The sequence below is a fragment of the Mobula birostris genome, chromosome 12, assembly GCF_030028105.1.
Source record: "Mobula birostris isolate sMobBir1 chromosome 12, sMobBir1.hap1, whole genome shotgun sequence".
In the NCBI taxonomy this organism is placed as follows: domain Eukaryota; kingdom Metazoa; phylum Chordata; class Chondrichthyes; order Myliobatiformes; family Myliobatidae; genus Mobula; species Mobula birostris.
In genome coordinates this window covers 113,678,109-113,702,850 of record NC_092381.1, presented here as the reverse complement: position 1 = coordinate 113,702,850, position 24,742 = coordinate 113,678,109, and the positions used below count along the sequence as shown (strand labels likewise).

The window sequence follows — 24,742 nt, the reverse complement described above, 5'->3', positions numbered from 1 at the left end:
GCAGAGGAACGTCTTTGTTTGCAAGGAATTAGTTCCTGGTCAATCTCAATTGATTGGCCCTAATGTTAGCAAAGATGAGTCACTTCATGAGTACTAATACAAATTAGTTTTATTTGTCACATGCACATTGTACGTGCAGTAAAATGCACCAACAACCAACACAGTCTGAGGAGGTGCTGGGGTCAGCACCCAGGGGCGTGGTAGGTTTCCGGTACCAGTGACACAGATTCAATTCCCCCTGCTGCCTGTAAGGAGTTTGTATGTTCTCCCCGTGACCGCGTGGGTTTCCTCCCACAGTCCAAAGACCCACCAGTTGGTAGGTTAATTAGTCATTGTAAATTGTCCTGTGATTGTGCGAGGGTTACATCAGAGACTGCTGGGCAGTGAGGCTCGACGTGCTGGAAGGGCCTGGTCTGCACTCTCATTAAATACATACATAAATAAAAGCTTGAAATTGTTACACTAACCACTATACACCAAGCTGCCACATTCTGGTGGGAAATGCATGCAATCTATGTCAATATCATAGAGGAGGGGTGGATCTGGAATGTCAGTAGTTGGTAATGAACATAGAACATAGAAACATAGAAAACCTACAGCACAATACAGGCCCTTTGGCCCATAATGCTGTGCCGAATATCTACTTAGTTTAGAAATTACCTCAGGTTATCCATAGCCCTCTATTGTTCTGAGCTCCATGTACCTATCCAGGAGCCTCTTAAAAGACCCTATCGTTATCGTTTCCGCCTCCACCACCGTCACCAGCAGCCCATTCCACGCACTCACCACTCTCTGGGTTTATTTTTTAAAAAAGTTATCCCTGACATCTCCTCTGTACCTACTTCCAAGCACCTTAAAACTGTGCCCTTTCGTGTGAGCCATTTCAGCCCTGGAGAAAAAACCTCTGAGTTGAACTCCATCTGCCACTTCTCAACCCAGTTTTGTATCCTATTTATGTCCTGCTGTATCCCCTGACAGCCCTCCACACTATCCACAACACCCCCAACCTTTGTGTCATCAGAAAGTTTACTAAACCATCCCTCCACTTCCTCATCCAGGTCATTTATAAAAATCACGAAGAGATGGGATCCCAGAACAGATCCCTGGGGCACACCACTGGTCACTGACATCCATGCACAATATGACTGGTCTACAACCACTCTTTGCCTCCTGTAGGCAAGCCAGTTCTGGATCCACAAAGCAATGTCCCCTTGGATCCCATGCCTTCTCAATAAGCCTTGCATGGGGTACCTTATCAAATGCCTTGCTGAAGTCCATATTTTATACAAGCATCCATTAGTCTTGTGAGACCATGGATTTGCGCCTCGGAAGGTTTCCAGGGCGCAGGCTTGGGCAAGGTTGTATGGAAGACCGACAGTTGCCCATGCTGCAAGTCTCCCCTCTCCACGCCACTGATGTTGTCCAAGGGAAGGGCATTAGGACCCATAAAGCTTGACACCAGTGTCGTCGCAGAGCAATGTGTGGTTAAGTGCCTTGCTCAAGGACACAACATGCTGCCTCAGCCAAGGCTCGAACTAGCGACCTTCAGATCACTAGATGAACACCTTAACCTCTTGGCCACGTGCCAACGCGAAATCCATTTTCACTCCATCTACTATGCTACCTCTGTCAATGTGTTTAGTCACATGCTCAAAAAAAATTCAATCAGGCTCGTAAGGCACTACCTGCCTTTGACAAAGCCATGTTGACTATTCCTATACCTCTCCAAATGTTCATAAATCCTGCCTCTCAGAATTTTCTCCATCAACTTACCAACCACTGAAGTTAGACTCACTAGTCTATAATTTCCTGGGCTATCTCTACTCCCTTTCTTGAATAAGGGAACAACATCTGCAACCCTCTAATCCTCCAGAACCTCTCCCATCCCCATTGATGATGCAAAGATCATTGCCTGAGGCTCAGCAATCTCCTCCCTCGCCTCCCACAGTAGCCTGGGGTACATCTCATCCGGTCCTGGTGACTTATCCAATTTAATGCTTTCCAAAAGCTCCAGCACATCCTCTTAATGTCTATATGCTCAAGCTTTTTGATCCACTGCAAGTCATCCCTACAATCGGCAAGATACTTTTCCGTAGTGAATACTGAAACAAAGTATTCATTAAGTATCTCTGCTATCTCCTCCGGTTCCATACACACTTTTCCACTGTCACACTTGATTGGTCCTGTTCTCTCACATCTTATCCTCTTGCTTTTCACATACTTGTAGCATGCCTTGGGGTTTTCCTTAATCCTGTCCGCCAAGACCTTCTCATGGCCCCTTCTGGCTCTCCTAATTTCATTCTTAAGCTCCTTCCGCTAGCCTTATAATCTTCTAGATCTCTATCATTACCTAAGTAGTTGTTGCTGTATGGGCAACGTTGATGTTGTGTCCTTGAGCAAGGCACTTAATCACACATTGCTCAGCAAGGACACTGGTGCCAAGCTGTATGGGTCCTAATGCCCTTCCCTTGGACAACATTGGTGTCGTGGAGAGGGGAGACTTGCAGCATGGGCAACTGCCGGTCTTCCATATAACCTTGCCCAGGCCTGCACCCTGGAGAGTGAAGACTTTCCAGGCGCAGATCCATGGTCTTGCAAGACTAACAGATGCCTTTTTGTTGTTTGTTTTTTTTTTAAACCTTTCATAAGCTTTTCTTCTTGACTAGATTTTCAGCAACCTTTGTACAACATGTTTCTGTACCCTACCATCTTTTCCCTGTCTCATTCGAATGTACCTATGCAGAACTCCACACAAATATCTCCTGATTATTTGCCACATTTCTGCTGTACATTTTCCTGAGAACATCTGTTGCCAATTTATACTTCCAAGTTCCTGCCTGATAGCTTCATATTTCCCCTTACTCCAATTAAATATCTTCCTAATTTGTCTGCTCCTATCCCTTTCTAATGCTATGGTAAAAGAGATAGAATTGTGATCACTATCTCCAAAATGCTCTCCCACTGAGAGACCTGACACCTGACCAGGTTCATTTCCCAATACCAGATCAAGTACAGCCTTTCCTCTTGTAGGCTTATCAACATATTGTGTCAGGAAACCTTCCTGAACACACCCAACAAACTCTGCTCCATCTAAACCCCTTGCTCTAGGGAGATGCCAATCTTTATTGGGGAAATTAAAATCTCTCATCGTGACAGCCCTGTTACTTAGATTTAGATTATGAAGACACGTAGTCCTCTTTTATTGTCATTTAGTAATGCAAGCATTAAGAAATGATACGATATTTCCTCCAGTGTGATATCACCAAACACAGGACAGACCAAGACTGAAAAAACTGACAAGACCACATAATTATAACATATAGTTACAAACAGCTTAACAATACCATAACTTGATGAAGAAGTCCATGAGCACAGTAAAAGTTCAGAGTCTCTCAAATGTCCCACACCTCACGCAGATGGGAGAAGGAAGAAAAACTCTCCCTGCCATGCCCGACCACAGTCCGACTCTGCGTCATCTGAAAACTTCGAGCTCTGATCAGCTCTCCGACACCGAGTACTGAGCGCCATCTCTGTCCAAACGATTCGACCTCCTTCTCGGTCGCCAAAAGCAGGCAAGGCCGGGGATTTTGAGGCCTACCCTCCGAAACATTACCGACCGCACAGTAACAACAGCAGCGAACTGGCGTTTCAGAAATTTCTCCAGATGTTCCTCTGTGCTTTCACGTCCATTCACCATCAAATCAGAATTGTCCACGGCCCCTATTTAACAGACATGACATCATTTTTCACCGGAGGGCTGCGCTCGCCATCTTCTCCTCCCGCCTTTATTACACCTTTCCAGAATCTATCTGCTTGTCGATGTCTCTGTTACTATTGGGTGGTCTATTTAAAAAAAAAAACACCCAGTGGAGTTACTAATGCCTTCCTGTTTCTAACTCCACCCACAGAGGCTCCGTAGACCAGTGGTCCCCAACCACCAGGCCACAAAGATGTGCTACTGGGCCACGAGGAAACGATATTAATCAGCTGCACCTTTCCTCATTCCCTGTCATGCACTGTTGAACTTGAACACCCCCCACTCCCCCCCGGTCAGCCGGTCTGCAAGAATATTGTCAATATTAAACCGGTCCACGGTGCAATAAAGGTTGGGGAACCCTACAGTAGACAATCCCTCCATGACTTCCTCCTTTTCTGCAGCTGTGACATTATCCCTGATCAGCAATGCTACACCCCCCTCCCCCATCCTTTCTGAAACATCTAAAGCCTGGCACTCTAAGTAGCCATTCCTGCCCCAGAGCCATCCAAGTCTTCGTAATGGCCACAACATCATAGCTCCAAGTGCTGATCCATGCTCTAAGCTCATTCACTTTGTTCATGATACTCCTTGCATTAAAATAGACACATCTCAAACCATCGGTCTGAGTGCATCCCTTCTTTATCACATGTTTATCCTTCCTCTCACACTGCCTACAAGCTTTCTCTATTTGTGAGCCAACCATTCCTTCCTCTGTCTCTTCAGTTCGATTCCCACCCCCCAGCAATTCTAGTTTAAACTCTCCCCAGTAGCCTTAGCAAACCTCCCTGCCAGGATATTGGTCCCCCTGGGATTCAAGTGCAACCCGTCCTTTTTGTACAGGTCACTCCTGCCCCAAAAGAGGTCCCAATGATCCAGAAATCTGAATCCCTGCCCCCTTCTCCAATCCCTCAGCCACACATTTGTCCTCCACCTCACTCTGTTCCCATACTCACTGTCATGTGGCACAGGCAGTAATCCCGGGATTATTACCCTTGTGGTTCTGCTTCTTAGCTTCTTTCCTAACTCCCTGTAGTCTGCTTTCAGGATCTCCTCCCTTTTCCTACCTTTGTCATTGGTACCAATATGTACCACGATCTCTGGCTGTTCACCTTCCCATTTCAGGATAGCATGGACTCGATCAGAAACTTCCCGGATCCTGGTATCTGGAAGGCAAACTGCCATCTGTTTCTTTCCTGCATCCACAGAATTGCCTATCGGACCTCCTAACTATAGAGTCCCCTATCATTGCTGCCATCCTCTTCCTTTCCCTACCCTTCTGAGCCACAGGGCCAGACTCAGTGCCAGAGGTGCAACCACTGTTGCTTCCCCCAGATAGGTCCTTTCTTCCTCCTCCCTCCACCCCCCCACCCCAACAGTACTCAAACAAGAGTACTTATTGTTAAAAGGGACAGCCACAGGGGTGCTCTCTAGTATCTGATTCTTGCCCTTCCCTCTCCTGACTGTTTCCCACTTAACTGCCTCCCGGGACCCCGGTGTGACCACTTGCCTAGAACTCCTATCTATCACCTCACTTTCCCGGACCAGACAATGGTCATCGAGCTGCATCTCCAGTTCCCTGAGGAGCTGCAGCTCGATGCACCTGGCACAGATGTGACCATTCGGAAGGCTGGGTGTCTCCCGGACATCCCACATCTGACACCCAGTAGAGGACACCGGCCTCACAGACATACTTCCTATTCCTATTCTTCACAAGTAACCTACCTCGCCTCGGCCCATTATCGCCGAAGCCCCGTTGAGCCGAAGCACTCCTACTCTGACTCCTTCTACTCTGTTGCCCGCTCTATAAAGCTGTCTTTTTAAGTTCTTCCTGCCGGTCTAACTCGCTGATGTCCACGCGCTTGCTCAATCGTGTCTCGATCAAACCGCTGAAGGAAAAATGCTCCCCTTTTAAATTCTTCCCGCTGGTCTAACTCGCTGACATCCACGTGCCTGCGCAGTCATGCCTCGATCTAATGAATAAAGGAAAAGGGGATGTCCCAATGGGTGAGGAGTCTGTGAGACTCCTGGGCCCACTGGGTGAGTGAAAATCCTTTCTCATCGACAAAAGCAGTGAAAGAAGACTATTGGGTCTTAAATTCATTGAAATGGAGAAATGAAGTCCCCAGGACATTCCCACTTCTCAGGGAGGAGGTACAGGATCCCAAAGACGTACACTCAGTGAGTCAGGAATAGCTTCTTTCCCCCCTCCTTCCCTTTGTCCTATGGTCCACTCCTCTCTCCTATCAGATTCTTTCTTCACCAGCCCATGACCTTTCCACCCCGCTGGCTTTGCCTATCACCTTCCAGCTAGCCTCCTTCCCCTCCCCCACCTTTTTATTATGGCCTCTTCCCCTCTCCCCTTTCTCCTCGGTCTGAAAGACTACCTGTTCATTTTGATAGGTGCTGCCTGACCTGCTGAGTTCCTCACATTTTGTGTGTGTTGCTTCTTCCCCTCTGCCATCAGATTTCTGAATAGTCCATGAAGGCCACCTCTAATTTTGCCCTGTTTTATTTATTTTTTTTATTGTAACTTATTTGTAATTTTTATTTGTCTTGTACTGTGTTGCCTCTCAACCGTCAGGCTGTTGAAGCAGAAGGGATAATTTCACTCAGCCCAACACTGAACTGATTTCATAATGGGAGAGGGAGACCATTTCACCATGGTTGATCCAATTCCCCCTCAGCCATTCTCCCTATCTGTGTTCATATCCTGACTAGTCTAGAAGCTATCAACTTCTGCATTAAATATACCCAGTGACTTGGCCCCCACAGCCACCTGTGGCAACAAATTCCACAGATTCACTACTGTCTGCCTAAAGAAATATTATTTTTTCTCTTTGTATTTGCATTGTTTTCCTGCTACATTGCATTCGAGGTGCAACTGGTTAATCCGTTGTGTACTTCACAATATTTAATTTATGCACTTTATGTGTAATTCATCTGTAGATTTTATCCTAAGTTGTGTACTACTGTGCTTTATACCCTGGTTTGGAGAAACATTGTCTCATTTGGCGGTATACATGACAGTAAACGTGACTCGACTTCACTTCCATTCAATTCAAGTTTGATTGTTTTTCAATCGTTCATGAATACAGCCAAATGCAACAGCATTACTCTGGTTACAACAAAAGTCTGTCTTTGTGAAAGACTTGGTGGCTGAAGGATGGTTGTAGTTGGGAGCAGAATGTCCAAGGTTACATGTTGTATCGGAGGGATTGGAAGGTAGCCAAGGAGGTGGTGTGGCTTTGCTGGTAAAGAATAGCATCACATCAGTAGGAAAATGTGACATAAGATCAGAAGATGTTGAATCCTTGTGGGTTGAGTTAAGAAACTGCAAGGGTAAAAGGACGTTGATGGCAGTTATATACAGGCCTCCCAACGGTAGCTGGGAGATGGACCACAGATTACAACGGGAGATAGAAAAGGTGTGTCGAAGGGCAATGTTATGATAGTCATGAGAGAGTTCAACATGCAGGTCGATTGTGAAAATCAGGTTGGAAGTGGATCTCAAGAGAGTGAGTTGTTGAATTCCTACAAGATGGCTTTTCAGAGCAGTTTGCATTGAACCTACAAGGCGATCAGCTGTACAGGATGGGGTGTTATGTGATGAACCAGAGCTGATTGGGGAGCTTAAGGTAAGGGAACCCTTAGGAGACAGTGATCACAATATGATTGAGTTCAACTTGAAATTTGATAGGGAGAAGGTAAAGTCTGATGTAGCAGTGTTTCAATGGAGTAAAGGTAAATTATAGTAGTATGAGAGAGGAGTTGACCAAAGTAATTTTGAAGGAGATGCTAGCAAGGATGACAGCAGAGCAACGATGGCATGAGTTTCTGGGAGGAGAAAATGAGGAAGGTGCAGGATAGGCATATTCCAAAAACGAAGAACTGAAAAAAATGACAAAATAGTACAACCGTAGCTGACAAGGGAATTCAAGGTGATGTTGAAGTAAAAGCAAAAGAGGGCGTACAACAAAGCAGAAATTTGGGGGAGGATTAGAGGATTGGGAAGCTCTTTAAAATGTACAGAGACTAACGAAAAGAATCATTAGGAGGGAAAAAATGAAATGAAAGCAAGCTAGCAACCTGGTGTATCTAAAACCCTGCTAAGGTACTGGTGACCCCTGTTTCCATCCAGGGGATCAGTGTGGACATGGTGGAGGATTACAAATACCTGGGGATACGAATTGACAATAAACTGGACTGGTCAAAGAACACTGAGGCTGTCTACAAGAAAGGTCAGAGCCGTCTCTATTTCCTGAGGAGACTGAGGTCCTTTAAATCTGCCGGACGATGCTGAGGATGTTCTACGAGTCTGCGGTGGCCAGTGCTATCATGTTTGCTGTTGTGTGCTGGGGCAGCAGGCTGAGGGTAGCAGACACCAACAGAATCAACAAACTCATTCGTAAGGCCAGTGATGTTGTGGGGATGGAACTGGACTCTCTCACGGTGGTGTCTGAAAAGAGGATGCTGTCCAAGTTGCATGCCATCTTGGTCAATGTCTCCCATCCACTACATAATGTACTGGGTGGGCACAGGAGTACATTCAGCCAGAGACTCATTCCTCCAAATGCAACACAGAGCGTCATAGGAAGTCATTCCTGCCTGTGGCCATCAAACTTTACAACTTCTCCCTTGGAGGGTCAGACACCCTGAGCCAATAGGCTGGTCCTAATAATTTACATATTACTATTTAACTATTTATGGTTCTATTACTATTTCTTATTTATGGTGCAACTGTAACGAAAACCAATTTCCCCCGGGAACAATAAAGTATGACTATGACTATAACTATCACAAACAATATCAAAATATTGGCAGGGAACATAAAAACTGACTGTAAAAGCTTTTATAGATATGTAAAAAGGAAAAGACTGGTAAAGACAAATGTAGGTCCCCTACAGACAGAAACAGGTGAATTGGTTATGGGGAGCAAGGACATGGCAGACCAATTGAATAATTACTTTGGTTCTGTATTCACTGAGGAGGACATAAATAATCTTCCAGAAATAGTAGGGGACAGAGGGTCCAGTGAGATGGAGGAACTGAGCGAAATACATGTTAGTAGGGAAGTGGTGTTAGGTAAATTGAAGGGATTGAAGGCAGATAAATCCCCAGGGCCAGATGGTCTGCATCCTAGAGTGCTTAAGGAAGTAGCCCAAGAAATAGTGGATGCATTAGTGATAATTTTTCAAAACTCATTAGATTCTGGACTAGTTCCTGAGGATTGGAGGGTGGCTAATGTAACCCCACTTTTTAAAAAAGGAGGGAGAGAGAAACCGGGGAATTATAGACCGGTTAGCCTAACGTCAGTGGTGGGGAAACTGCTGGAGTCAGTTATCAAAGATGTGATAACAGCACATTTGGAAAGTGGTGAAATGATCGGACAAAGTCAGCATGGATTTGTGAAAGGAAAATCATGTCTGACGAATCTCATAGAATTTTTTGAGGATGTAACTAGTAGAGTGGATAGGGGAGAACCAGTGGATGTGGTATATTTGGATTTTCAAAAGGCTTTTGACAAGGTCCCACACAGGAGATTAGTGTGCAAACTTAAAGCACATGGTATTGGGGGTAAGGTATTCATGTGGATGGAGAATTGGTTAGCAGACAGGAAGCAAAGAGTGGGAATAAACGGGACCTTTTCAGAATGGCAGGCGGTGACTAGTGGGGTACCGCAAGGCTCAGTGCTGGGACCCCAGTTGCTTACAATATATATTAATGACTTGGATGAGGAAATTAAATGCAGCATCTCCAAGTTTGCGGATGACACGAAGCTGGGTGGCAGTGTTAGCTGTGAGGAGGATGCTAAGAGGATGCAGAGTGACTTGGATAGGTTGGGTGAGTGGGCAAATTCATGGCAGATGCAATTTAATGTGGATAAATGTGAAGTTATCCACTTTGGTGGCAAAAATAGGAAAACAGATTATTATCTGAATGGTGGCCGATTAGGAAAAGGGGAGGTGCAACGAGACCTGGGTGTCATTATACACCAGTCATTGAAAGTGGGCATGCAGGTACAGCAGGCGGTGAAAAAGGCGAATGGTATGCTGGCATTTATAGCGAGAGGATTCGAGTACAGGAGCAGGGAGGTACTACTGCAGTTGTACAAGGCCTTGGTGAGACCACACCTGGAGTATTGTGTGCAGTTTTGGTCCCCTAATCTGAGGAAAGACATCCTTGCCATAGAGGGAGTACAAAGAAGGTTCACCAGTTTGATTCCTGGGGTGGCAGGACTTTCATATGAAGAAAGACTGGATGAACTGGGCTTGTACTCGTTGGAATTTAGAAGATTGAGGGGGGATCTGATTGAAACGTATAAAATCCTAAAGGGATTGGACAGGCTAGATGCAGGAAGATTATTCCCGATGTTGGGGAAGTCCAGAACGAGGGGCCACAGTTTGAGGATAGAGGGGAAGCCTTTTAGGACTGAGATTAGGAAAAACTTCTTCACACAGAGAGTGGTGAATCTGTGGAATTCTCTGCCACAGGAAACAGTTGAGGCCAGTTCATTGGCTATATTTAAGAGGGAGTTAGATATGGCCCTTGTGGCTACGGGGGTCAGGGGGTATGGAGGGAAGGCTGGGGCGGGGTTCTGAGTTGGATGATCAGCCATGATCATAATAAATGGCGGTGCAGGCTCGAAGGGCCGAATGGCCTACTCCTGCACCTATTTTCTATGTTTTCTATGTTTTAAAATGGATAGTAAAAGCTTTTTCAAGTATATTTTTAAAAAAAATAAGATGAGTGGTTATAGAATCACTGGAAGATGAGACCAAAGAAGTAATAATGGGGGGGGGGGTAAGACAAGGAGATAGCAGATAAACTAAATGTGTACTTTGCATCAGTCTTCACAGTGGAAGACACTAGCAATGTGTCAAATGTTGAAGGGTATGAGGGAAAAGAAGTGAGTGCAGTTACTATTACCGGGAGAATGTGCTCAAAAAGCTAAAAGACCTAAAGGTACATAAGTCACCCGGACCAGATAAACTGCACCCTAGGGTTCTGAAAGAGGTAGCAATAGAGATTGTGGAGACATTAGTAATGATCTTTAAAAATCATTGGACTCCAGCATGGTGCCAGAGGACTGGAAAATTGCAAATGTCACAACACTTAAGAAAGGAGGAAGGCAGCAGAAAGGAAATTGTAGACCAGTTAGCCTGACCTCAGTGAAGATGCAGTCAATTGTTGAGGATGAGGTTATGGAGTACTTGGTGACACAGGGTAAGATAGGATAAAGTCAGCGTGGTTTCTTCAAGGGAAAATCTTGCCTGATGAACCTGTTGGAATTCTTTGAGGAGATTACAAGTAGGCTAGATAAAGGGGAAGCAGTGGATGTTGTATATTTGGACTTTCAGAAGGCCTTTGACAAGGTGCCACACATGAGGATGCTTACCAAGTTGAGAGCCCATGGTATTACAGGAAAGTTACTGGCATGGTTAGAACATTGTCTGATCGGTAGGAGGCAGCAAGTGGGAATAAAAGGATCCTTTTCTGGTTGGCTGCCAGTGACTAGTGGTGTACTGCAGATGTCTATGTTGGGACCACTTCCTTTTGTGATGCATATCAATAATTTCAATGATGGAATAGATGGCTTTGTTGCCAAGTTTGCAGATGATGTGAAGATCAGTGGAGGGATAGGTAGTATTGAGGAAACGGGTAGGCAGCAGAAGGATATAGACAGATTAGGAGAATGGGCAAGAAAGTGGCAAATGAAATACAATGCTGGAAAATGCATGGTCATTCACTTTGGTAGTAGAAATAAATGTGCGGACTATTTTCTAAACCAGGAGAAAATCCAAAAATCAGAGATGCAAGTGCAAAGAGACTTGGGTATCTCGTGCAGAACACCCTAAAGGTTAACTTGCAGGTAGAGTCGGTGGAGAGGAAGGCAAATGCAATATTAGCATTCATTTCAAGAGGTCTGGAATACAGAGCAGGGATGTGTCACTGGTGAGGCCTCACCTTAAATACTGTGAACAGCTTTCGGCCCTTCATCGAAGAAAAGATGTGCTGGCATTGGAGAGGGTTCAGAGGAGGTTCACAAGGATGATTCCAGGAATAGCTGAGGAATACCGGTTGGGGACCGGCAGATGGCAGGAAGTGAGGTGGGGGTGGAAATTCACAGGGACCTTAAGTTTTGGGTAGGGTAACAGTGCTTAAATTGTTCATCAGCAAAACTGACTGGCTGAGTTCCATTCCCAATATAGCTGCTGAATAATTTCTGTTCTAATTGTATCTAGAACTTAAAACACGACATTTCTCAGTGATAACACAACAAAGTTATTGATTTATTTTATTTTACATGTTTGCAAATGTCTTCAGGTGAAGGAAACTGGTCACTGTCCGGGCTGGGCTATGTTATTCTAGCCCAGGTAATTGGAATGACTCCCAACTGTGTTGTCTGGGAACAGATGAGGATGCATAGTCATTGCCAGCAAATGTCAATACTGAAAGAATGAGTATTTGTAGTTTTGAGATCTTCAAAGACTGGAGTTTTTGATCCCACCTATCAGAATGTCAAGTCTTTAGTAGATGGTGGAGTGTAACTGTGGCCTAGGCCACATCGAGGCAGGTACTGTTCGTGGGAGTGTGCAAACTGCAACAGTCTGTAGCTGGGGTGGGGTTCGAACCTGAGTCGCTGGCACTGTGAGGCAGATACTTGACCCTCCATCCCAGTGGTTTTCAACCTGGGGTCCAGGGTCCCCTTGCTTAATGGTATTGGTCCATGGCGTAAAGAAGGTGGGAACTCTCTGCTCTAACCAGTGCTCAGGTCTCTGGGGTGGGACTTGAATACACGCCTCCAGACTGATGCTGGAAATTCAAGCAACACACATCAAAGTTGCTGGTGAACACAGCAGGCCAGGCAGCATCTCTAGGAAGAGGTGCAGTCAACGTTTCAGGCCGAGACCCTTCATCAGGACTAACTGAAGGAAGAGCTAGTAAGAGATTTGAAAGTGGGAGGGGGAGGGGGATCCAAAGTGATAGGAGAAGACAGGAGGGGGAGGGATGGAGCCAAGAGCTGGACAGTTGATTGGGAAAAGGGATATGAGAGGATCATGGGACAGGAGGTCCGGGGAGAAGGAAAAGGGGGAGGGGGGGAAAAACCCAGAGGATGGGCAAGGGGTATATTCAGAGGGACAGAGGGAGAAAAAAGAGATTGAGAGAAAGAATGTGTGTATAAAAATAAGTAACAGATGGGGTACGAGGGGGAGGTGGGGCATTAGTGGAAGTTAGAGAAGTCGATGTTCATGCCATCAGGTTGGAGGCTACCCAGATGGAATATAAGGTGTTGTTCTTCCAACCTGAGTGTGGCTTCATCTTTACAGTAGAGGAGGCCGTGGATAGACATGTCAGAATGGGAATGGGATGTGGAATTAAATTGTGTGGCCACTGGGAGTTTTCTGGGGGTGTCAGTGGGGAGGGGATGGTTGGGGTAAGAGGAAGATGGAGCCTCTGAGGGCCCAGGAGCTGACGGTGGGATCTGAAGGAGACGGTTTTCTGGGGGTCCCATTCCCATTCTGACATGTCTGTCCACGGCCTCCTCTACTGTAAAGATGAAGCCACACTCAAGTTGGAGGAACAACACCTCATATTCCGTCTGGGTAGCCTCCAACCTGATGGCATGAACATCGACTTCTCTAACTTCCACTAATGCCCCACCTCCCCCACGTACCCCATCCATTATTTATTTATATATACACATTCTTTTTCTCTCTCTCTCCTTTTTCTCCCTCTGACTATACCCCTTGCCCATCCTCTGGGTCCCCCCCCTTGTCTTTCTTCCTGGATCTCCTGTCCCATGATCCTCTCGTATCCCCTTTTGCCAATCACCTGTCCAGCTCTTGGCTCTATCCCTCCCCCTCCTGTCTTCTCCTATCATTTTGGATCTCCCCTCCTCCTCCAACTTTCAAATCTCTTGCTCACTCTTCCTTCAGTTAGTCCTGACGAAGGGTCTCGGCCTGAAACGTCGACTGCACCTCTTCCTAGAGATGCTGCCTGGCCTGCTGCGTTCACCAGCAACTTTTATGTGTGTTGTAAGAATACCAGAGCTCATTTCAAATGGCTCCGGGAACTTATGGGAACTTAAACTTTGGGATAGGTTAATGAGCTTTGTAGCTTCATTGGCCTTCGGTTAAGCGGGTGGTATAATGCAGTTTTTTTTTCTTTTTTTTTAGGAAGAGAGGAATTGAAGTCATCCAGGTGAGTGAAGATTTTTCTCTTGTATCTTGTGTGCATGCAGAGTTTAGTTACTACCTGTTACACTGCTGTCTAGGGCAGCAATGAAGGTCCTCCATCTCTGGTGGTGTTCAGGGCTTCCTTCATCGTGTCGGTAGCTTCCTCTCAGTTTTCACCGCTGTCAGTCACGCAAGTCCCGGGTGGAGACTCAGGAATACTGTCACAGTCAGATGTAGAAGGATTCTTCATTGCTGTTTCTGTAACAGTTTTGTTTGACCGGTCAGGGTTGTTAGCCTTGAGCTGAACCCCCAAATCTTGAGGGCCGGTGGACCACTCTTAGTCTGGCCTCTACCCTTTGATCTGTTTGGCATGGGTGACCCTACCAAGCGCCAAAGCATAAAGTCCTGACTCCAGCCAACATGGCTCTCGGGGTCATTGAGGCACGCACGCAACAAGGTTGTGATCCTCTTTGGAGGGTGTGCATGCATGCTTGCAAACAATCTGTCTGCACTCGTGGTGGATATCATTTAGCACCTTTTCCTCTCTCCACTGCAACAACCAGGGTCTCCTGTTGGCCACCCACTTCAATTCAACTTCCTATTCCCACATCGACAAGTCTGTCCACGGCCCCTACTGCCACGCAGGTTGGAGCAAAACTTAACTCCATCTGGGTATCGTAGAGTCATAGACAAGTGCAGCAGAGAAAGAGGCCCTTCGGCCAGTCTAGTCCATGCCAAACCGTTTAATCTCCTAGTGACCTGCACTGGGACCACACCCTCCATACCCCTACTATCCATGTACCTGTCCAACTCTCTCTTAAATGTTGAGGTTGAGCTCGCATGCCCCACTTGTGCTGGCAGCTGATTCCACACTCTCACCACCCTGAGTGAAAAAGTTTCCCTCGCATTTCTCATAAACTTTTCACCTTTCACCCTTAACCCATGACCTCTGGTTGTAGTCCTATCTAACCTCAGTGGGGGGGAAAGCCCGCTTTTACCAACCTGGTGGGATATACATCTATTTCTCTGATTTCCTGTAACCATTTGCCTTTTCTTTCTTCCCCCTCTTTATTGTACCCCCCTCCCGTTCTGATGGCCCTCTCCTACCGATTATCTCCCTGTGCTTTCCTCAGCTCCTTCCTGTTTTATTCCATGCTCTTGCTCTCTGATCAGATTCCTTACTTGCTGCACATTTCTCCATTGGAGTCTAGGGCCGTGAAGGTTCCCCACCTTTGTCCTTGGCCACCAAAACCAATTTTGGTCTTGGCGCTGTTCGGGGCTCCCTCACAGTTTTCACTACCACCAGCTGGCTGCAGACAAAGGAATACCGTCGCACTCGGATGCAGAAGGATTCTTCATTGCAGCTTTGTTTGACCAGTCACGGTTAGCCCTGAGCTCAACCCCTGAATTTGGAGGACCGGTGGACCACTCTTAGTCTGACCTCTGCCCTTTGGCTCTTGGTAGGGTCACCCATGCCAAACTGGTCAAAGCACAAAGCCCTGACTCCAGCCAACTTGGCTGTTCAGGTCATTGAGGCACGCAAGCCTCCAAACCAAACAACAAAGAGCTCTTGGCAGATCGGATTCCTTCAGTCTTTTATCTCTTCCACCTATCCCCTCTCAGCTTCTCACTTCATTTCCCCCCCCTCTCAACTGGTCTCTCTAATGACCTGCCAGCTTGTACTCTTCCCCTCTCACAACCTTTTTCTGGCTTCCGCCCCCTTTCTTTCCAGTCTTGATGAAGGGTCTCCTGCCAAAGCTGTTCATTTCTCTCCATAGATGCTGCCTGACTTGCTGAATTAATCCAGCGTGTGTGTGCAATCTCATGTGCGCTGAAATGGATGTATCCAGGTAGCTCTTGGTGACCGACCTGCTCCCCTAGATTTCACTTTGCTGCCCATCACTGTGTAGAATTAGGAGTGAGTGGAATATCCTCTTGTTGTCCGAGTTCAGATCCCATCCTGTACATTAAATTGGACCTGAAATTCAATTGAACTTGAGCAGAACAAAGAATCACAACCTTGTCATTGGGCGTGCCTCAATGACCTGGAGAGCTATGGTGGCTGGTGTCAGGTCTTTATGCTTTGGCTCCTGGTAGGGTCACCCATGCCAAACAGGTCAAAGGGTAGAGGCCAGACTAAGAGTGGTCCATCAGTCCTCCAGGTTCGGGGGCTCAGCTCAGGGCCAACAGCCCTGATTGGTCAAACAAAACTGTTACAGAAACAGCAATGAAGAATCCTTCTACATCTGAGTGTGACAGTATTCCTGAGTCTCCACCTGGGACGTGCGTGACTGACAGTAGTGAAAACTGAGACGAAGCTACTGACACGATGAAGGAAGCCCTGAACACCACCAGAGATGGAGGACCTTCACTGCTGCCCTAAATGCCAGTGAAGTGGAGAGAACAAAAATGGAGATTGTGTCTTTAACCTTAAGGAGACGTAAGGTGAGGATTAGCTCTGTTTGTCATGTGTACCTATGTCAATAACCAACACAGTCTGAGGATGTGCTGGGGGCAGCCTGCAAGTATCGCCGTGCTTCTGATGTCGACATAGCCTGCGCACAGCTTGCTGACCCCACCCAGAATGCCTTTGGAACGTGGAGCACCCGGAGGAAACACGCGTCGTCACGGGAGAACGTGCAAACTCCTTGGAGACAGTGGCAGGAGTTAAACCCTAACCGTCCAGCTGTGCTGCCCTTGCATGCAACGTTGAAGGAATACTGTCGCACAGGTACATTGGGTTACTGGACATTGGCCGTTCTACCCGTCAGAACCATGAGCTTTTAGAGGAGCTTCCCCTCCCCATCGTTATTTCACTCTCGCTCAGTGACGTGTTCTCTCGCTTGTCCACAACTTCTATAATTTCACCTCTTGCCCACACGAATGAGTAAGTAGCAGTGGCCCATTAACCTTCCTGCACATCTTCAGGAGGTGGGAAGAAACCGGAGCACCCGGGGAAATGCAGAAACTCCACACCTCGTTAGGTCATGGCTGAACCAGTGTAGCGGAAGCTCTCCTGTTGTCGTGACAAGGAAGGATAAGGTTTTGAGTTGGACATCTTTTACCAGCTACTGCTGAAACACCACCAGCTTCACTCCTGGTCAGTTATAAAGCACCACAGCACAGAGACGGGCTCGTCACTTTGTTTAGTCAGCACCAAAGTGAAGTATGAGGTCAGTAAACAAGTTGCCTCAGAATGGAGGCGATGAGCTGCTTCACCAGAGGTGCTACCTTCCCTGGACAGCCCATAAACCCCAGAGATTCCTCCAAACACCTTAAAATGATGCCCCCTTGTATTCAGCATTTATAGTCAGAGTCATACTTTATTGATCCCGAGGGAAATTGATTTTCGTTACAATTGCCCCACCAAGAATAGAGTATAAATATATCAATATAAAACCATAAATAATTAAATAGTAATATGTAAATTATGCCAGTAAATAAGTCCAGGACCAGCCTATTGGCTCAGGGTGTCTGACCCTCCAAGGGAAGAGTTGTAAAGTTTGATGGCCACAGGCAGGAATGACTTCCTATGACGCTCTGTGTTGCATCTCGGTGGAATGAGTCTCCGGCTGAATGTACTCCTGTGCCCACCCAGTACATTATGTAGTGGATGGGAGACATTGTCCATGATGGCATGCAACTTGGACAGCATCCTCTTTTCAGACACCACCGTGAGAGAGTCCAGTTCCATCCCCACAATATCACTGGCCTTACGAATGAGTTTGTTGATTCTGTTGGTGTCTGCTACCCTCAGCCTGCTGCCCCAGCACACAACAGCAAGCATGATAGCACTGGCCACCACAGACTCGTAGAACATCCTCAGCATCGCCCGGCAGATGTTAAAGGACCTCAGTCTCCTCAGGAAATAGAGACGGCTCTGACCCTTCTTGTAGACAGCCTCAGTGTTCTTTGACCAGTCCAGTTTATTGTCAATTCATATCCCCAGGTATTTGTAATCCTCCACCATGTCCACACTGACCCCTGGATGGAAACAGGGGTCACTGGTACCTTAGCTCTCCTCAGGTCTACCACCAGCTCCTCAGTCTTTTTCACATTAAGCTGCAGATAATTCTGCTCACACCATGTGACAAAGTTTCCTACCGTAGCCCTGTACTCAGCCTCATCTCCCTTGCTGATGCATCCAACTATGGCAGAGTCATCCAAAAATTTCACCCAGGGGAAAAAGTCTGTGCACTTCATCTATGCCTCCTATCATCTTGTACACCTCTATCAAGTCACTTCTGTTTGGTAGAAAGCCCCGAGTAAGAATGCTGAAGTGAAGGGTGTACGGTGAGTAACTACAGGCCCATTTCCTCTGACAATGGTTTTAAAAACCAGAGTTGAGAGAATTGGTAGACAGAGTAGAGAGATGAGGAACAATTGTATTTTTATCCAGAAGTTGGTTATTTCTGGAACGTGCTTCATGAGGGAATGGTAGAGTCAAAACTGTGTAGATTTAACCATTTCAGATGAGATTTCACGTCTCTCTTCTCTTTCAGCATTCCCACAGAGCTATTCCCTATGCAACTCTCTCTCATTCCCCTTCTCGGCCCACCTGTGTAAACACGAGAGATTCATTCCCTGTCCACCCGTTCTGGGGTCCCGAACAGTTCTGGTGAGGCACTGGCGCATCGACACAGGGGTTGATCAGAAGTCTGGAATAGAGCAATGACTGATGGCCCTGGCTCAGTGAGTTTGAAGTCCACTGGGGAAGTCGGAGGCCCAGTGGCTTGTCCTGGGGTTACAAGACTCGGTGGGAAGGAGGAAAGGGCTTGTGTTCTTCGTTGTTCTGCTGAACATTTGTGGCTATGCTATATTCAGCACAAGATGTTGGTGAGCCAGATTTGGAGTATTGTGTGCAGTTTTGGTCAGGTGACCTATAGGAAAGATGTGAATAGGGTTCATTAAATACAGAAAATTTACAAGGATGTTGCAGGGTCTGGAAGACCTGAGTTATAAGGAAAAATTGAATCGGTTAGGATTATATTCCTTGGAATATGGAAGATTGAGAGGAGGTTTGATAGAGGTATACAAAATTGAGGGGTATAGATAGGGTAAATGCAAGCAGGCTTTTTCCACTGGGGTTGGGTTGAATACCAGAGGTTAAGGGTGAAAGGTGAAAAGTTTAAGGGGAATATGAGAGGAAGCTTCTTCACTCAGAGGGCGGTGAGAGTGAGGAACGAGCTGCCAGCACAAGTGGTGCATGTGAGCTCCATTTTTAACGTTTAAGGGAAGTTCGGATAGGTATGTGGATGGCAGGGATATGGAGGGCAGGTCGGTGGGAGTCGGCAGTTTGAATGGCTTGGCACGGACTAGATGAACTGAAAGGCTTGTTTCTGTGCCGTACCCTTGTGCCTTTGTTGGTGCTGCAATGTACGCGGTACCTGCAGGCTGTCTCCAGCACCTCTTCGCGTGTTAATGAACACCGCACATTTCACTATGTTTCAATGGCGTCGTCATTGTCTGCTGTGTCGTATGATGTGACCATCATGGTCTTCTGACTGTGACTATTCCTGGCAAGTAGGTTTGAACGTACACATGATGATAAATGCATCTGAAACGGGGGATTGGCGGTTAGCACGGGTTCCGTGGAATGTTTTGTATGGTTTAGATTGCATGGCATTGGTGTGGGTGGGAGAGAGTCTCTCCCGGGAGAATTTGCTGACTCCACACGCAGGAGGTTGCGACTGAACTCGGGTCACTGGACAGTTTATTTAAACTGAGTGGGGCATTTTTTTACAAAAGTTTATTCACACAAAATACAAACATCAAATATTTACAAGACAGTGGAAAAAAGTCAAATTAAGATATGATTATTACTATATATAAAACTATTCTCTGAGTGGGGGGGCAAGGTTTCTGGAAATCACCCACTGTACACATTGTGCCCACGTGCTACCTCTCTAAGGAAAGCCGGGCATGGTCGTATCGCCCGAAGAGGAGCAGGCACTTGGCCCTGGCAGAGCCCTTGGTCCTGTGAATGGCCATCTTGGCCAGGCCCACCAGTAGATCCTCCGAGCAACATGCCCCCTTCCATAATTGGTGACCATATATAAGGAGCGCGGGGCTGAAATGTAACCAAAACCCGAGGAGCAGCCCCTTTGGGGGGGAGGGGGGACTGTAACCTCTTTCATTCCACACATACACGGTACCCTGACTCCTGGTCACCCAGCGGCCACTTTAGCAGGTACACCTGTACACCTGCTCATTAATGCAAATATCTGATCAGCCAATCACGTGGCAGCAACGCAATGCATAAAAGCATGCTGACATGGTCAAGAGGTTCAATTGTTGTTCAGAATGGAGAAGAAATATGATCTGTGTGACTTTGACCGTGAAATGACGCTGGTGTCAGATGCTGCTTTGAGTATCTCAGAACCTGCTGACCTCCGGGGATTTTACTCACAACAGTCTCTAGGGCCCGGGGTTCCCAGCCTGCGGTTAACAAAACCCTCGGTTAATGGTAGGGGCCCATGGCATAAAGCTTGGGAGCCCCTGTTGCAGAGTTTGCAGAGAATGGTGTGAAAACAGAAACATCCAGTGAGTGGGAGTCCCTGTGGGCTGTTCATGAGGGAGATCAGAGGAGAAAGGCCAGGCAGGTTCAAGCTGACAAGAAGGTGATGGTAACTCAACTAACCCGGCATTACAACAGTGGTGTGTGCTCAACATGTCAAACCTTGGGCTACAGCAGAACACCATGAACATACTAATGAACGAGTGTAACTCGTGAGGTGGCCATGCAGTGTAATGTGGTGTTGACAAAACTTGAGTCTTTAAGGCACCAGCTGTGTATTGTTGCCAGTTTCTGGTTGTTATTCCTGATCAGTTTGTTTAATCCCTGTTATTTTCTGTGCTTCCTTTCCCCACCTATTGTGCTGGTGTCACAGACAGACCTCGATGTCAGCTGGTGCTCCACACCTGGAATCAAGAGAGCTGAGGCTGCCTTTGTCTCTGACTCTCACCCGGCCACCGAATGCTCTCCACGTCTCTCGCACCTGCAGACTGCTTTCAGCTCTCAGTCCCGTTGATGCAGGTCGTAGTGCTGCAGCAGAGGGACAGACACCTGTCGGTCATGAACGGTTATTCCGCCTCGTCCTATCGACCCACACCCGGACCACCGTCCATGTAACCCTCTCATCCAAACTTCTCTTAAATGTTAGAATCCAGCCTGCCTCCACTACTCATTTCACACTCCTACCACTGAGTGAAAAGATTAAAGATTACCTTTTATTTGTCACAGGTATACAGAAACGTCAGCGACCAACACAGGCTGGAGGCAGGCTGCCATGTTTCTGACTCCAACATAGAGTGCCCACAACTCACTAGCCTTAACCGGTACACCTTTGGACAGTGGGACAAAACCCACTCGGTCATAGGAAGAACATATCGACTCCTTACGGACAGCAACAGGGTTTGAACCACTATCTTTCAGTTACTGGCACTGTAAAACATTAGACTGACTGCTATCCATGTTTCCCCCTCAGACGCTCCTTAAATAAGGATCAACCATGATGAAATGGCGGAGCAGACTTGATGGGCCGGATAGCCTAAATGAGGTTTCACCCTTAACCTATGACCTCTAGTTCCAGTCTCACCCAGACTCAGTGGAAAAAGCCTGCTTGCATTCACCCTATCTATACCCCTCATGATATTTGAAGGCAATTTTAGACCCATTTAGAGCAATCCCAGTGCACGCTTCACTGGGATTGTTTGGGTCTCCAGCTGGTGGACAGGAAATAAGGTTAAGTGTTTATCTTCTGTGCTGACACGAAAGTACCAGGAAGGGGAAAGCTTGGCAGGGTTGAAATAATGGGCGGGGTATAAATAGGATAAATGCAACTAGGTCCTTCTCCCCTCCCCCCCACCCCCACGAGGTTGAATGGGACTACAACTAGAGGTCATGGGTTAAAGGTGAAAGGTTTAAGGGGAACTTGAGCGGAACTTCACTCAGAAGGTGGTGAGAGTGTGGAACGAGCTGCCAGCACAAGTGTTGCATGCAGGCTCGATTTCAATGTTTAAGAGCAGTTTGGACGGGCACGTGGATGGTAGGGGTATGGGGGTCGATGGGAGGAGGCTGTTTAAGTGGACTAGGTGGGCAAAGGGCCTGTTTCCGTGCTGCAGTTTTCCATGACTCTCTGATGGAGTGGACCAGGGAGTTGCGTAGGGAATGGCTCCTTGGGGATGCTAAAAATAGAGGGGAAACATATCAGCTGGGGCATTCTCATTGTAAGTGGCTAAAGTGAACTATTTTGACAAATCCAGCTTCTGATAAACCACAGGCAGTGTGAACTAACTGTATTCTTGTGACATCCTGGGTGATCCCAAAGTACTTGTAATGTGGCTTTCCTTAGCCCAGTGAGATCCAGCCAATCATAGAAACATAAACATAGAAACATAGAGAACCTACAGCACAATACAGGCCCTTCGGCCCACAAAGCTGTGCCAAACATGTACTTATCTTAGAAATTACCTAGGATTACCCATAGCCCTCTATTTTTCAGAGCTCCATGTACCCATTCAGGAAGACCCTATCGTTTCTGCCTCCAACCACCGACGCTGGCAGCCCATTCCACACACTCGCCACACTCTGTGTTTTTTATATTAAAAAAAAAAACTTGCCCCTGACATCTCCTCTGTACCTACTTCCAAGCACCTTAAAACTGTGCCCTCTCGTGCTAACCATTTCGGCCCTGGGAAAAAGCCTCTGACTATCCACACAATCAATGCCTCTCATCATCTTATACACCTCTATCAGGTCACCTCTCATCCTCCGGCGCTCCGGGGAGAAAAGGCCGAGTTCACTCAACCTATTCTCATAAGGCATGCTCCCCAATCCAGGCAACATCCTTGTAAATCTCCTCTGCACCCTTTCTATGGTTTCCACATCCTTCCTGTAGTGAGGCGACCAGAATTGAGCACAGTACTCCAAGTGGGGTCTGACCGTGGTCCTATATAGCTGCAACATTACCTCTCAGCTCTTAAACTCAATCCCACGGTTGATGAAGGCCAATGCACCGTATGCTGCCTTAATCATGCCTCTCCATTTGCACCAGTCCATATTCTCCCAAGGGGAGAGGTTGCTGCAGCACTTTACAGTAGCTGGCTGTAAGATCGGGGGTTCGATTCCCACCAGCAGGGTTTCCTTTGGGTGCTCCAACTTCCTCCCATCTCCCAGAGACGTACAGGTTATGGTTCGTGAGTTGTGGGCATGCTACGTTGGTGGCAGAAGTGTGCTTACATTCGTGGACTGTACCCCCCCTCCCCCACCCCCACCCACAATACAATTCTTGCTGATTTGCTTTGATGGAACAGTAATTAGTTGGTGTCACTACACTTTGCAGTACGGGTGACCCGGGTTCAATCCCCATGGCTGTCTGTGAGGAATTTTCTCACTCTCCCCGTGACCACGTTGGGGTCTCCTCTGAGTTCTCTAGTTCCCCTCTCAGTCCGAAGACCTGCCAATTGGTAGGTTAATTGTAAATTGTCCTGTGATTAGGCTAGGGTTAAGACCATAAGATATAGGAGCAGAATTAGGCCATTTGGCCCATCGAGTCTGTTCTCATTGCATCATGACTGATCCATTTTCCCCCTCAGCCCCAATTTCCCGTGTTCTCCCCGTCTCCCTTCATGCGTGACTAATCAAGAATCTATCAACTTCTGCCTTAAATATACCCAATGATTTGGCCTCCACAGCTGCCTGTGGCAATTAATTCCACAGATTCACCACCATCTGGCTAAAGAAGTGCCTTCTAATCTCCTTTCTAAGAGGACCCCTCTCCATTATGAGGCTGTGTCCTCTGGTGCTACATGCTCCCACCATAGGAAACATCTTCTCCGTATCCTCTCTGTTAAGACTTTTCAATAGATTTAAATTAGATCACCCCTCACTCTTCTGAATTCCGGTGAATACTGACCCAGAGCCATCAAACGCTCCTCATATGACAAGCTGTTCAATCCTGGACTCATTTTCATGAGCCTCCTTTGAACCCTCTCCAGTTTCTAAGATAGGGGCCCAGAACTGCTCACAATACTCCGAGTGAGGCCTCACCAGTGCCTTCTAAAGCCCTCAGCATTAAATCCCTGCCTTTTTTTTATTCTCGGCTTCTCGAAATGAACGCTAACATTGCATTTGCCTTCCTCACCACTGACTCAACCTGCAAATTAACCTTTAAAGTGCGGAATTGGCGGGCTGCATGGCTCGAAGGACTGACTCTGCACTGTATCTCGAAACAAAATGCCATCCTCGCTTAGATGTACAAATGATAGATAAAGATGAAAGATGAGTTTATGTACTCGACCACTCACTCACGCTGAGAGTAATTTACTGTGGCCAATTAACCAACCAACCCACCCACGTGTGGGAGGAAACTGGAGCACCCATGGTCAGAGCACCCATACCAAGGTCGATGTCCCTGAAATTTGTGAGGCAGCAGCTCTTCTGGTCGTGTCACAGTGTTGACAGTTTTGGAATATTCTGAGTCTCTGTCCCTTGTCCTACTAGAGCAGGGGTTCCCAACCCTCTTTATGCCATGGACCGATGCCATTAAGCAAGGAGTCTGTGGACGCCAGCGAGGGAGCTCCTGTTCCAGACATCGTCTTGCACAAAACACTGATTACATTCTACTTCCAATTAGTGGCCACCCATTTTAATTCTACTTCCCATTCCAATTCTGACGTGTCAGTCCGTGACCACCTCTACTGCGGCGATGATGAGGCCACGCTCAGGTTGGAGAGCAACACCTCATATTCCATATGGTTACTCTCCAACCAGATATGTATATTGGTTTCTCTAACTTCCGGTAAA

The 24,742-nt window shown here is 46.9% G+C and overlaps 1 protein-coding gene across 4 annotated transcripts in view; it reads left to right on the top strand.

Annotated features, from left to right (window-relative positions):
* LOC140206208 (inositol-tetrakisphosphate 1-kinase-like) overlaps positions 1–24,742 on the top strand; it is a 97,475-nt gene that overhangs the window by 7,203 nt on the left and 65,530 nt on the right. For 3 of the 4 annotated variants that reach the window (XR_011888097.1, XM_072274515.1, XM_072274516.1), the window contains exon 2: positions 13,936–13,960. Coding sequence is in view for 2 of the 4 variants with exons in the window: in XM_072274515.1 (XP_072130616.1) it covers positions 13,936–13,960 (25 nt within the window). In the remaining 2 variants the exon portion in view is untranslated. Of the gene's footprint in view, positions 1–13,935; positions 13,961–16,601; positions 16,667–24,742 lie in introns of those variants that run through there. The other variant, XM_072274517.1, reaches the window with a different exon arrangement.